Source organism: Staurois parvus, unplaced genomic scaffold, assembly GCF_062004578.1.
Source record: "Staurois parvus isolate SC_StPar_1 unplaced genomic scaffold, SC_StPar_1.0 ptg000347l, whole genome shotgun sequence".
Taxonomy (NCBI): domain Eukaryota; kingdom Metazoa; phylum Chordata; class Amphibia; order Anura; family Ranidae; genus Staurois; species Staurois parvus.
In genome coordinates, this window is record NW_028318143.1 from 5,067,631 (window position 1) to 5,083,272 (window position 15,642).

Sequence of the window (15,642 nt, forward strand, 5' to 3'; positions counted from 1 at the left end):
AGTAGTGCTGCTCTCGATAGATGCGGAGAAGGCGTTCGACAGGGTTAACTGGAGTTTTATGATAGACACACTGGAGATCTTGGGATTGGGTAGTAGGATGAGAAAGTGGATTGGAAAGTTGTATGAAGGACCGTCCGCGATGGTAATGGTAAACGGAGAGAGATCAGAGACCTTTTCTATGTCAAATGGAACCAGACAGGGATGCCCACTTTCCCCACTGTTGTTTATTCTATCATTAGAACCCCTGTTATCAACAATTAGGAAAAATATAGATATAAGGGGAATAAATGTTGGAAAGACAGAACATAAGATAGCCGCTTTTGCGGATGATTTATTATTCTATGTTGGCAACCCGAGAATAACACTTCCTAACTTAATGAAAACACTGAAAGAATATGGGGAAATGTCAAATCTAAAAATCAACCCGAGCAAAACAGAGATATTAAATATAAATCTTCCAATGAGTGAAAAAGAAAATATACAGAGAGAGTTTCCCTTTATATGGAAAGATAGAGAAATAAAGTACCTGGGAGTAAAACTTACTCCCTCACAGAAAAATCTTTATAAAGCTAATTATATCCCAATGTTAAACGAAATCAGAGAGGAATTGAGGAAAATGGGTAGTGGGAATCCTTCCTGGCTGGGTCGTATTAACCTGATAAAAATGGTAATTCTCCCAAAAGTACTGTATAAATTTCAGATGATTCCCATTAATCTCCCAGAGTTGTATTTTAAGACAATTAAGCGAATGGTAACTAAATATATATGGAAAAATAAAAAACCTAGGATATCATATGATGTGTTAAGCAGAAATAAAGAAAAAGGGGGGTTGGGATTACCGGACTTTAAAAGATACCATAGGGCAGTCATTCTAGCAAGAATTTTTGACTGGATACATAATTCAAAGAGTAAACATTGGGTCACGATTGAAAACACACTTAGTAGAAAGGATCTGGGTAGGAGTGTATGGGTGTCACCACAGTTTAGAGAATTAGAGGAGAGCACGAGTATATACACGAGGATTGTAATAAGGGAGTGGGATAAAATGCACAAACAGAGGAAATGGGACTTCAATTCACTGTTGATGTCACTAAGAAATTCAGAGTTTTTTCCCCCAGGTAAAGAGGAAATTTCAGGTAGATGGATTATGAAGGAAGATACTCAGTTGAGAGATGTAATGAAGGGGGTACACTTAAGAACACTGGAGGATTTGAAAAGGGAAGAGGGAAGGATTTTCACTAGGATAGATATATGGAGATACAATCAATTGAAACAATTTGTGGAGAAATTGACGAAGCCCCTTAGAACTAGGAAAGAGTGGAATGAATTTGAGAAATACTTAGAAGATAGAGGTGATGGGAAACACAGCACTGCTAAAGCATATAAAGCTCTCACGGACTTATATAGTAAGTTTAAATTAAAATATATAGAAAAATGGGAAAAGGATCTAGGAGTGGAGTGGGAAGAGCACACACAGAGGAAAATATTTAGAATGGTACACGAAAATATTAGCATGCGTGAGGTAGAAATGAATTTTAAATGTTTGACAAGGTGGTATCTAACACCGGTGATAGAGCACAAGATGAGTGAGGAGAAGCAACCTTGGTGTTGGCGACGGTGTGGAGGGTTGGGCACGATGTATCACATATGGTGGGAATGCTCAAAAATACAAGTATATTGGGAAAAAATTATAAATCAAATCACGAATATCACTGGAATGGAGATAGGATTGGATCCTGAAACCTGTCTTTTTCATAACTCAAAATTACCTGGAAATAAATATAGAGAACTGAGTATATTGTGCTACTTAAATGCAGCAAAAAGTCTGATTCCTAAGTTCTGGGGTAAAGTTGAAGCACCGAGGGAAGAGGACTGGATAAATAGAGTGGACCAGATTGCTAGACTGGAAAAACTTTATTATATACAGGAAGATAGGATGGTGACATATCATATGAAATGGGAGAAATGGGAGGAGTTCAAAAGGAAGGTAAAGGAAGGTACTGAGTAAGTAAGCATAAAGAAAAGGGTAAGAGAGGACAAAAAGAAAGGAAGGAAAAAGGGGAAGTGACAGGGAGAGAGAGAAAATATAGGAATTGACCTTTCTTTCTTTCCTTTTCCTTTTCCAGGCCTCGGTTTCCAGAGGATATGAGATACAAGTAGATCAGATAGATGTCAGGGGTATTTTGAAGCGGGGTGGGAGGTGGGAGGGTTAAAAGGAAGGGAGTCATGGGGAGAAAATGATTTGAAATTAGTGTTTTATGAGATTTTGTAATGTTATATTTTACACTATGGAAATGTGTATTGTCTTACTTGAAAAATGAATAAATATTTAAATAAAAAAAAAAAAGATCACTGTGGCAGGCTAGGGGGGGGGGGGGGGGAGCAGTGTGCTAAAACATGGTGTCTCTGCCCCCAGGGGGCGGGGGGTGACACTATGTTTTACTGACACCAACCCTAGTGACGCCACTGGGTGACAGTGGAAAGAATAGTGCCCCATCATTGGTGTCAGTGGGAGAAAGATTGCCTCATCATTGGTGTCAGTGGAAGGAATATTGCCCCATCATTGGTGTCAGTGGGAGGAATAGTGCCACATCATTGGTATCAGTTGCAAGAATTATGCCCCACTGTTGGTGTCAGTGGGAGGAATAGCTCCTTCTATCAGTGGGATGAATAGTGCCCAAAGGGCCAAACAAAGGCTAGCAAAGCACCTCATCCAGGCCTGCCGGCTGCAGTTTGGAGACCACTGTACTAGACATATATACAGTAATAACACAACCACAGAAATCTGTGGTCAATGGGACAGTATAATATGGCCTAGAGGGGTGGAGTCATTCCAAGATGTATGTCCTCTCACCTCCTCAGCGCCGCCATTTGTTTTTTGTTTGAAAAATTAAGACTAGCTACGTGGTCTTTGTCATGAAGCCTCTATCTGCACCTTCCCCTGTTTTTAACATTTTTACATGAGTTCCTTCAGAAGGTCAAAGCAAGATCATGACCAGAAGTTTCTAACCTCACACAAAGTTTTTGTGGATCAATATCAATTTGTCAGTTAAAAATTAGCTTCTTTTCATTCAACTTTCAGTACTGTCACATGTCCTAAACCTAAAACATTATATATAGTGTTGTATTTAAAGAGGAAAGTAGAGCCTTCTGCAATAGATAACTAATTGGTATGGGCAAACATCTCCAACTGTACTTTGAACACAGTGCTTACCATGCAAAAATAATATTATCTTTAAACTGCAATTGTCCTATTAAAACACATGCATTGAAGTCCATAAAGGCCAATTGGACCTCAGTTCAAATTAGCTGAATACATTTCACGTTAATGTTGCATTTGTCTGTGGCTGCAAAGAACAGCTTCTGTTTTCAAGGACCTGCACATGGCAAACAAACTTCCCAGTGAGAGCCCCAGGTCCCCATGCTAAAGCACCCATATTTTTTTGTTCAGTATGTTAACTATGTGGGTGTTGGGACCTGGGGTACTCATCAGCAGAATAGCAGATGCAACACAATGCCATGGTTGGGTCAGTACTATTCAGAGAAGGATGGGGTAGTGGGGTTAAGGTGCTGGAGGTCGTTTTGTCATGGTAGTGGGGGAGATTGTATTGGAAGGTGTGGGTCATTTTTGCTTGGAGAGCATTCTATATGTTACTTACTCCTGACCCCTGCACTCTATGTGTTACACAATTCGAGACCTCTGCATTCTGCATTTTATGCACTCATGACCCCAGCACTCTGTGTGTTGCGCATTCCTTAAAACTGCACTGTATGCAGTGTGCACTCATGACCCCTGCACTCTGTGACCCACAGCAGAATAGGCTCAGGTTTTATTTACCCATACCTCTTTACATCCCTCGCACTGTTATCACAATGCATCCTTACTTTCCTCAGAGTGCCCAAGAGTGGTCCAGGTCTCTCACAATCCTAGCAATGCCCCAATGCCCTGCTACAGGGTAGTCCTATTGTGATGGCATTAGTAAGAATTTGCAGGTGCTACCCCAATTTGGCACTGCTGGAGCCAAGAATGCATTGCAATTTTCTTTTGGGCCAGCTTACACTTCAATGTTTTCTAAAAAGTCATACATATTATTATTGTGGTGGTTTTCTAATTACATGTTGCACACAGGATGATGTAATGCAGGCCATAGACAGGACGAAAACCAGATGTTTTAAAAAAAAAAAAACGTAAAATCGGTCGTTCAATCAGCCGACGTTACCACCATTGGTAAAAAAAATCATCTGATTTTCATCCCATCTTCGGCTGGAAAATATAATAGCAGTATCCCTGCAGAGAGCTACGCTATTATATTTGACATTTAAAATTATAGCAAAGTTGCAACATTGTATCTATTTGTATCCATTTCGGATACAGATGTTTCTATTCGGATACAAATAGATACAATGTTGCAACCGCAATACTTTTAAATGTAAAATATAATAGCGGAGCTCTCTGCAGGGACACTCCGCTATTATTTTTGACATTTAAAAGTATTGCGGTTGCAACATTGTATCTATTTGTATCTGAATAGAAACATCTGTATCCAAAATGGATACAAATAGATACAGATGTTCTTCTTTTTCTTTGTCTTCATCTTTTTCTTCTTTTCCTTCTTCTTGCAGGTCACGGCTCATGTGCATTTTTTTAATCAGTAAAAAGATCGGCCAATTTGCCCAACATTGCCGTGAAAATCGGCCGATCGACAAAATCGGCCGTTTTTTTCCAACATAACCAATTAAAAAATGTGTCAAAATCACAAAAAACGGCCGACAAATTCACCCACTAACGATCCAAAAATCGGCCAATTATTCTTTCGGACGAATGTTCGGCTGATTTTCGACCCATCTATGGCCTGCATAAGTCTCATGCAGTAAATGTAACTGTTGCAGTCCATCCTTCTATGGACTGCACACAGTGTTCACTATTTCTCCTTTTTCTATGACTGCTATGATTTTACAATCAATTAACATAGCGCCTAAAAAGGTTGTCACTCACCATAAAGATCTTCTTATGGTAGGCATAACATTAGTCACTAAAAAGGCTGATCGAAATGTCCATATAATAAGTTTCATGGTATGCTTGTTAATTTGAATGCATTATCAGTTAACTGGCAAAGCAAGAATTTTACCCAAGCTCAACCGCTATATGATAAATGCATGCTGAGGACTGGTGCACAAGCCAGAACTTCCAACTCCCCATTTAGTCCTTCCAAAACAAAAAACGCTGGCAGCTCAGTAAGCTCTTCTGATTCTTGTTTATTGGCCACACAACATGAATACAGTAAAAGGTGAGAGAGTTTCGGCTATACAGTCTTCCTCATAGCAAGGAAGGATATGCTATGAGGAAGGCTGTATAGCCGAAACATGTTTGCATGTGTGGCCAATAAACAAGAATCAGAAGAGCATACCGAGTTGCCAGCAATTTCTTGTTTTGGAATTATCAGTTAACATCCCTATATTTCGGAGTATCCAACCGGAAACACTAGTTCTTTAATTATTTATAAGAAAAATATCAATAAATTTTCATTGTATGGGCAAGCAGCAAAACATACATTCAAGACCACTTAAAATTCACATATAAATATTATATATATATATATATATATATATATATATATATATATATATATATCTCCAGCACAGTTGGTCATGTACATTTTTTTCCCAGTGTATGAGTTCCTTATCAATATATACGTAAATAAACTCTTTCCCTTGAGTCCACTGTGATCTCTTATTCCACTTTCATTTCAAGAAGGCAGCAATCCATATTTTACCTTATACAGTGGGGAAAGTAATGATAAGTTTGCCCACTTACAAATAAATGAAGGGTCAACTCAAGTTATAACATTTTTATCATGTTTTTTTTTCTGGATTTTTGGTTAATATTCTGTCTCTATTATTTAATATACACCTATGATAAAAAAATATAGACCCTTCTTTTCTTTGTAAGTGGTCAAACATACAAAATCTGCAAGGGATCAAATAATTAGTTCCCCACTGTATGTGATGCACCAGCATCTATGAAAACTGTTTGTCAACTATATCGATTAGTATTGTAGCATCTTTATCATTACAGCATGTTTAATTTATTGCTTGATATTCCATAGTTGATCTTTCAAACCCTCATTTAAAGGGGGCATAAAGCAATTGTAGCCATAATATACTTCAAAATGGTGATATTGAACAATTTTTTTGGAAGGACATGGAAACTAATGCAGCCACCACATTTAATGACTGGTAAGCTGCAATATATTAAATATTTTGGGTTTGGATCAGGGGCGGACTGACAACTCATGGGGCCCCCGGGCAATAGGGGATCATGGGGCCCCTGTGTCCTGGCCCAAACTCAAAAAAGCCTATGAAAAAGATATCAGGGGCATCTCATGGGGCCCCCTACTGACCCTGGGCCCTCGGGCAGTGCCCGAGTTTCCAAATGGTCAGTCCACCCCTGGTTTGGATATGATTTAAATTCCATGTGTTTCTCTACTGTTAAGAATATGGTTGAAAGAAACCATAAGTCCACAGGAGATAGAAGAAGCTGCATGGTCTGTGTTGGAGCTCATGCATTTGTCAATATTTGTTTATTTTGGAAACCTCACTTTTCAGGTCTGGTAGAATTGTGCAATTTAAACCATACCAGTAGTATTACTGGTTAGTGAGCATCCACAAAATTAGAGAAAAGCTGGAGAGTGATTGCTTATAGCCAAGACTGCATGAAAATAAACGCAATAACAAATTAGCAAAATCTCTCTTGGAAATTAATAACTTCCAATTGGAAAATATCATTTGCAGGTGGCCCTGTTAAAATTAGACACATTTTTTTCTTTTGACAATCTTATATTTTTAGTTCTTCCTTTACTTTCAATTAAGATATTAAATGCACAGAACGGAATTAACCTGTAGTAAAAAAAAGCATGAAATAAAGTAAGGTTTGCTATCTGATAGTGACTTATAATGAATAAATCTCTTTATGTCAAGTGGCATTAGCTTTTTATTTGGCTATTTGGTCAAACATTTCATCCTTTTGATTACCATGTTCTCAGAGGAATTGTTTCACAAAAAAAGAGATTTTGTTTTGCCTTTTTGCCTCTCCATAGGGATGTGTGTTATGTAGTTGTTTTTACAGTCTGGACTATAGTTTGGCTGGAGTTGGAGCATTTGTATACTCAGGATATATTCTTGCCCTCTATGTTGTCATATCCAATGCAGTCTTGAGTGTATAATTTTCAACCATGGAGTTAGAGGATCTAAGGTTGCCTCACAGGTAGGCTTTAAGAGCATCCCAGAGCAACAGGTGGTTTGTCTCAGTTCCACGCACCTCTTAAAACAATGAATTTGATCCATGATTATATCCTTTTCACAAACAGGGTCTAGCAGAATTGATGTTTTCTCCACCTGAACTTGTGTTGAAGGGGCTGAGCAGGAGTAGACCTTGGGTGCTTGTCTCCACAGACCCATCCTGCCTGTTAACATTGTAAAGACATAAAGCTGTCTACTACATGAAAGTGCAGTGGTTGGAAATTTGTCCAAATGTATGTCTAGGAGAAGATTATAGTGTGGTCACTGGGACAGGATTTCAAAGAAAATCTCCCCAACGAGAACATAGACAGCAAAAACTTGAAAGCAGTTCTAACTCTTCCACACTCTAGCCAAATCGAAAAGTAAACTATATCAAAGACAGCACTGTATGTCTAATGTCATTCATTTATTGCGAATACAGGAAATCATAGATTTACCCGGCCTATCCAGCAATTCATTCATCTGTATGTAGTATAGGGTGGCACAAAACGTGTACAGTAACCAAATAAATAACCAACACTCATAAAATGCGATTTGAAGTCGTTTCTAAGGAAGGGTGATATTAGATGTAGATAAGATAACAGGAGGATATGTTCTAAGTGTAGTACAATACATATTTATTAGAGTCAAGGACAAATGGCAACTCACATGAAACCTGTTAAAAACGGGCTCATCAACAAAGAAAGAGTCTCTGGTGGACAGCTTCAGCACAGCAGGGTACCTCAGTCCAGGGTGAACACACTGGGTAGGTCGGTAGTATTCCTGTAAGGCCGAGAAAACAGAACAGGGGATGCCGAATCCCTCTGCCAAGCCATGTAATTGCAGGACTAAGATATGAACAGTCAACTATATAATACCCACCGTGTGCTAATGACTGTACATCCCATGCAGATCATAACCTGAATGTTGAAATATCTGCACTCAGTGCCACCAACCCAACATATCTTATTAGTATTGGCCCAGTGGGTACGTGCCCACCAAGCCAGTCATTCCCACATACCCTTCATTTCTTCCACTGTAGAGAAAGAGCCAAATATCGTAGCAACACATATACCCTTTCATCTGTTTTTTTTTTTCTGTCTGACATCATGTAAAAAATGTTGATGATGTAATTTGCCAAAAAATTTCAGTGATAGCAAGTATCCTCTTTTTGGTCACAGAAAGGTATGTAAGCAAGAAAAAAAAAATTAACACAAGGTAAATAGATTTGTTTTATTTACTTCATGAGCCCTGTTCCTATTGTGCTCCTCCTAAAAATATGTCTTTGTATCTTTCCAGGAACTCTATTTTTTGACCAGCACCAGGGATTCTGGCTAATCCACAGCATACCTCACTTCCCCCCATTCCCAGAAGATGGCTTTGATTATCCTAATACTGGTAAACTCTTTGGCCAGACAGCCATCTGTGTGACCTACAAATATTTTCAGTTTAAACAAATTGGTAAGTATGCTCTGAAAGGATTGCGTTTCATTGAAAACACGTTATCAGCAACACCTGTACACCTGGTTATACATAGAATGATCTAATCAGCCATTCAAGTAGCAGCATCAGTACAATGTATAGTGCTACCGCCTTGAGGGCCATTGGATTTTGCTGGGTTCCCCTAAGCTCTGCACAGTCAGGCAACACGCACTTTCCACACTTTCTCTCAAAGTCAGTAAAACAGTCCTTGAGCTTGTTTTTGTTGTTTTTATTGAGGGGTTAAAAACTTGGATGGGGTCTAGGGGTATGTGGGATACCCAAGGAACTGCAAAACTCGAGCACAACTTCTTTACAAAAACTGTACAAAATGTGGACCAAAAATTAGCAACAGTCTCTCCGTAAGGAGCACTGAGTCCCCTTTGGTATACTTCCTTAGACCCCAAATTAAACTCTCCTCATTCACCTGGCTGTTCTGAGGGTATCCCTGGGCAAGGGTTTCCAGAATCTACTGTGAAGCAGTCCCAGATGAGAGCTTGTTGGGTATTGTATCTGACCGCCCTCTCGCTTCTGTGGCCCAGAAGAACTCACACTGTCATGTCCTGTAGCTTTGTGGGTTGCAGCTGCTTTCAGGCCTTGCAGGAGGCTGACTCCTTCCCAGCTAACAGGCTGTCCTCCCTAGGAGACCATAGGGCAGTGTAGATCCTTCTGTCTGCTCAGGCCTGTAGGTAATGCAATCATTCAACATCGAATGGCCACAAAAAACTGAGGCAGTTTTGAGAGCAAAGGGGGCTCTACCCAGTATTAGTATAATATTCCTAATAAGGTGTTTGATAAGTGTACAAAAAAAATATATTTTTTAAATGTATCAAAAGATATTCAGATAAAAAAAATTAGCATAACCTATTTCGTTTTAAAGGTACCCACAGGAATGAGTTGAGAGTCACCCAATTATGCAAAAATATGCCTAGATGATCTCATATTTATCAGAAGCCTGATCATAATCTGGAGCAGGGATCTTCAATCTTTCTAAACAAAGGGCCAGTTCACTGTTCTTAGGACTTTAGGAGGGCCAGACTGTAGCCAGTGGGAGTAAAAAGTGAACAACGCCCCAGGCTCGGTGGTCACTGGGGTCAAGGGGAATAAAAATTGATCTAGCACCTGAGGTCAATGGGGAGAGCAATAGTGCCCCATCATTGGTGTCTGTTGGAAGAGTATTGCTCAATTATTGGTCTCAGTGAGAGAACTAGTCTCACAGAGGCCCTCATGAGGGTAGCACTACATGAGCACTCATTGTGTTAGTCCAAATATTAGAGTAAATGCTGTAGATTCTTTAGAGGATCTTAATAAAGAAAAATCTGCAGCTACAAATACTGTAGCTGTTGACCTTTAAAAAAAGGACACTTACTTGTCCAGGGATCCAGCACCATCCTCAGCTGGGTCAGTTCTTCACCAGTCTTTGGGTCCTCAGCACTGGCATGTTAACTAAGGGAAGCTGGCTGTGATGCCTTGTGGTGTTACAGTTGGCTTCCCACTGCACAGTTGCAAGTCATGCTGCTCTTTGTGAATGGTTCTGCATCCTCCTGGGACCTGTGATGTGTCCCAGAAGGCTGCGGGGGTGGGGGGATGGGGGTGGTCGGAGCAGAAGTGGGAGTGGATACCTGCTAAAACTAGATACCCATTCCCGCCTCTCAAAAATAAACAAACAGTTTAAGTGGGATAGGAGGGGGGAAGGAGGTGTTAAAGTGGAAATCCCCTTTTTAGGGTGAAGTTCTGCTTTAAACCTATCTTAAACAAGTCAAGCAAAACCAAAATTTGAATAAATGTATAAAATGAATACTAATGAACATGATTTCTTTTTCTGGGTTTTCCACTGGATAGCTACCCAACTTCTGTACTACAACCCAAATGTTTACAACTGCTCCATCCCCGACCTGTACCAGGAAGATCTATGGGGCCTGTGTACCATATGTCAAGGCAAGCGGTTTCCTTGGGTAGACACAACAAGGATTGCAGTGCTGAGATCAGCAGAAGGAGAATTGTTTTTGAATTTTGCTAAATCCAAGTACTTTGTGGATGGTAAGTAAATAAGGAGTTTATTTAGTAAAATTGAGCCATCATTGAAGACTATTGTCTCCATGTCTGTGATCCAGAAAACCCAAGCAATCCTTTTGTGAAGGAACATTATTTATGGGGTCCATGTACCTCTAACAGGCAGGCACAACATTGAATTGAGAATTAAAGCCATATTCCAGGAGAATAGCTAAATACACAGATGAAATGCATGTACAGGAACTGTTTTACCTGCCAAGAATTTGTGTTCTTTGCCTATTCAGTTCTAATATGTACACAGCTCTGCTCCATCTGGGGTAGCAGACTTGCTTTTTCTATGCTACAGTTCAGAAATACTACAGGTCTACGCCCCACCCCTACCCTCTTCTTTCAATCAACACGATCCTTGCACTGTAGCACAACCTATTGGCTCCCTGTGCCTCTTCTCCCTCCCCCAGTTCAAGCTTTTCTGTTCAGGGACTGCATGAGGCTGCTACGAATTCAAATTTGCATTAAAAAATTAATTTTTAAATTAAAGTGATTCTAAAGGCTTACAATAAAAATAACAAACATGTCTATACTTATCTGCTGTGTGCAGTTGTTTTGCACAGACCAGTCCAGATCTTCCTCTTCTCGGGTCCCCCGTCGATGCTCCAGGCCCCTCCCTCTTGTCGGGTGCCCCAATAGCAAGCAGCTTGCTTTGGGGGCACCCGAACATGCACACTCCCCAGCCGCTGCTCCGTGTGGTTCGGCCCCTCTCTTCTCATTGGCTCACTGGCTGTGATTAACAGCAGCAGGAGCCAATGGCTCCTGCTGCTGTCTCAGCCAATGAAGAGAGGGAGTCCTGGGATAGCTGAGACTTCAGTGCACATCATTGGATCGAGAGGGGGCTTAGGTGAACATTAAGGGGAGGCTGCGGGGGATACTGCACATAGATCGCATGAAGGTAAGAAACCTTGTGCCTTTACAACCACTTTCAAACTAAAGGTAAAACTTTTTTTTTTTTTTTTTTGTTTTAGATGGAGTGGAGAGGGATTAGAATGCCTGCCAGCTTTTTATTGTTTTCTCCAATTCACTCTCTTTATTTTACTTTTACCAAGAGTGTAAGTAAAATAAAATCCCAAATTTTGGGTTGTCACCAGAACAGGAATAAAGGGGAAAGCTTTCTTTGGCCACACCAGTTCCAATGACGCTAGTGACAACAAGGAATTCCCTCACCTAGTAGGGATTTCCTTCCACAATGGGACACAGATGACAAAAAAACTGGCATAGATTATATCCTCTCAAAAATGAAAAAAAAAAGTTTTGCTTTTTAGTTTTATTTTAAAGAATATGTAGACCTTGTAAAACAAGCCATTCAGTTTAAAATAGAAATTAAAGAAAAAAAATTGAGTATAGATATACAGCTGATTTATGTAGCATTTACTTCCTGAAATCCATCAGCCCTTAGCTCAGGCATGCAGGCAGAGGGTGTGCTTAGATCATCAGGCACTGATGTTGGATGAGAAGGCCTGGCTCGCTAGGCCAGTTAAGTTCCTCCACCCCAAGCTCACTCATCCATGTCTTTATGGACCTTGCTTTGTGCACTGATGCACAGTCATGTTGGACCAGGAAGGGGCCATCCCCAAACTCTTCCCACAAAGTTGGGAGAATTAAATTGTCCAAAATGTCTTAGTATGCTGATGCCTTAAGAGTCCCCTTCACTGGAACTAGGGGGCCAAGCCCAACCCCTGAAAAACAACCCCACACCATAATCCCCCCTCCACGAAACTTTACACTTGGCATAATGCAGTCAGGCAAGTACCGTTCTCCTGGCAACTGCCAAATCCAGACACGTCCATCGTATTGCTGGACAGAGCATGATTGGTCACTCCAGAGAACACGTTGTCCCAAACGTGCACCCCAGAGACTGACGCAGTATGCCATTTTGTTAAGAGTAGCCATGTTATTCCCTCATTCTCCTTCCCCCTCCCTTCCTGAGAGGCACAGTGACAGATGTGTTTGTGTACTGGTTATGGGTCACTGGCCGGCCAAGGGATCTCTAGCCAGGTGCCGAGCTGTCTGTGAAAGCTGTATCCTTTCTCACCTAGGAAGAGATAGGACCAGCTTTCCAAAGAGAGCTGGAGTCTCACTGGCCAAAGTACCTGTGTAATTTCACGCCTCGTGAAAAGATAGCTGAGCCTTCCCCAGGAGTTGAAAGGGACTCTGAGGTAATAAACCTAGCTCAGCGTAGGTGACAGAATTATATGAACACTTCTCAAATCCATTTTTCCCCTATGTCTCATATCTTGGAATATGAGAGACCTACATAAAAGCCGGACATCTCATCGGATGGACGATGAGCAGGCGAAAAGCTTGATGGGTCACTCGCCTTATCTCGGGCACATGGGAAGGCAGAGAAATAGATCTCGTGAACCGTGTAGCATACAATTTCATAATTCATATCTAAATAATCCCCAGGCTTGTCTGCATAATAATATACCCGCGGGTGGACTGTTGCTTGTGCAGATGGGAAGTTATGGACCAGAATATGAATTACGAAAGATGTTGGCTCCAGTCTAGGGTTCCGCCTGACGACCCCTCCCTAAGCAGGGGATTGGCCTTTTACTTCAGAACCACCCCCTGCTGGGAAACTTTAAAGCAGGCTGTCAAGCCTAAGAGGAGGGAATTGAAGCATTCTCCCATTTTTCCATCGTAACACAGGGAGATCAAAGCACCCATCTGCTCTAAAACTTGGATCTGCTAACCCAAGGCTTAATGGCAAGTAACTTAACCCTTTAACTTCTCATGGTTATCTCTTTGCTGTACTGTGTTGTTTTCTGTACATGTATATATATATATATATATATATATATATATATATATATATATATATCTTGGTTACATCTTCTCTGTAAATATTTTTATTGCACCTGTTTGACCCTTTTAGTAATAAATCTCCCTTTCTGAAAGTGTTGAACTGTTTCTATAGCTCTTAATTGCAATCTACGAATCCCTGCCTTTAAAGAGACACTACTGTTTGTTTTAACCCTCTGTATAACAGGCCTATATTATGACCGGGTTATGCAGTAGATTATATCAACCATTATAGTGTTATAGCGGAACGCCGAGTTTCCTCTTTCTCTGATCAAAAAGGAGGTGGTGGCAGTGTGAAGGGGTTAATTGCGTAATTAACCTGACCCAGTAACAATCGATTCAGGCTGCTGGCACATCGATCGGTATCCATTAGCTGGACAATCGTTGTGCAGGGTGCAGCTGGGTGTGGCATTGTTACGCCCGTCACATCACGGTTTTAGGTCAGCTAGCCCTTCAGTCACGAGTTTTGGTGAGAAGGTCTGGGGTCTGACGCCGCGATCGTGACACACGTCTCCACTGCTCTAGAGTCCAGTGGTGGCGTGCTTTACACCACTGCATCTGACGCTTTGTATTGCACTTGGTGATGTAAGGCTTGGATGCAGCTGCTAAACCATAGAAACTCATTGCATGATGCTTTCTTCCCACTGTTGTTGTGCTAATCTGAAGGCCACATGAAGTTTGGAGGTATTTAGCTGTTGACTCTACAGACAGTTGGCGACTTCTGCGCACTGTGCGTTTCAGCATGCGATGACCCCGCTCTGTCATTTTACGTGGCCTAATACTTCGTGGCTGAGTTGCTGTTGTTTCCAGTTGCTTCCACTTTATTATAATACCAAGAACAGTTGACCGTGGAATATTTAGAAGCAAGGAAGTTTCATGCATGGACTTATTGCACAAGTGGCAACCTATCACGGTACCACGCTTGTATTCACTAAACTCCTGAGAGCGACCCATTCTTTCACAAATGTTTGTAGAAGCAGTCTGCATGTCTAGGTGCTTGATTTTATACACCTGTGGCCATGGAGGGGATTGGAACAGCTGAATCCAATGATTTGGAGGGCTGAACCAATACTTTTTACAATATAGTGTATCCGAGAGGCAGAAATTGCTCATTGCTCAAGCAACCCCTAGCAATGTCCAGAGGAACTGTAGGGTTCTATGGAACCCCGGTTAAGAAATCCTGTGCTGCTCGTCTTTCACTGTGTGATTGTTTTCATAATGCTTGTCTAATAGATATCTTCACGGCCTGGATGGCTCAAGTGCTGAATTCAGACTTACTGACGGAAACATGGCAACCAAAGGGGAAAGAGCTTCCATCGAACTGTTCTCTGCCATGGCATGTCTACAACATACGGAGGATCTCCCTGCCAAACCTTTCCTTCTACTCTCATAATGATCATTCAAAGTGGTGTGTTTCTGAGATGTACAGTAGGAGTTGGATATGCATTGGAGACCTGAATCGCTATCCTGAGCAGAAATGGAGAAGTGGAGGCTTCATTTGCACCCAAAAGGAGCTCATATTTAGAGCATTTAGGAGTATGGTTGCCTACTACACTGAATGTAAATAGTATGTTCATTTACAATTTTTTTTGTTATACTTAAAATTTTTTTTAAAAAAAATCAATTATCTCCCAAAAGCAAATGAAAGTAAATGTCTGCCCAAGATTCTCAAACCTCTGACTTATCTCTAACACCTTACCCGACCCCTGAACACTGTTGTGAAAAATATTGCATTTTGAGTGTATACGCTAATAAATGTAGTTTTGTGTTTTATACTGTATATCAATTCATTATTTCCAAACTCAGAGATGGATGCGAACCTCCATTTTGGCAAAGGCCTCCATCTTCTATCATTTTCTACTCCCAAATCAGCTTTCCTCATCCCCCCTCCCTCTCTGTTGAGTGACATGTGGTCTGTTTGATGCAGAGTCCAAAAAGGCATCAAGGCCCAGCGGGAGAGCTCATGGCTATAAACCCCAATTAGCCTGGCCCCCAGATGTCTGCGAGACACTGCTT

At 40.9% G+C, this 15,642-nt stretch overlaps 1 protein-coding gene across 1 annotated transcript in view; it reads left to right on the forward strand.

The window, feature by feature from the left end:
• The window catches only part of DNASE2B (deoxyribonuclease 2 beta), a 30,423-nt gene extending 15,024 nt beyond the window's left edge, over positions 1–15,399 (forward strand). The window contains exons 4-6 of the mRNA XM_089684362.1: positions 8,578–8,739; positions 10,600–10,797; positions 14,860–15,399. Coding sequence (XP_089540488.1) covers positions 8,578–8,739; positions 10,600–10,797; positions 14,860–15,194 — 695 coding nt within the window. The 3' untranslated portion in view covers positions 15,195–15,399. The remainder of the gene's footprint in view (positions 1–8,577; positions 8,740–10,599; positions 10,798–14,859) is intronic.
• Positions 15,400–15,642: the final 243 nt, after the last annotated feature.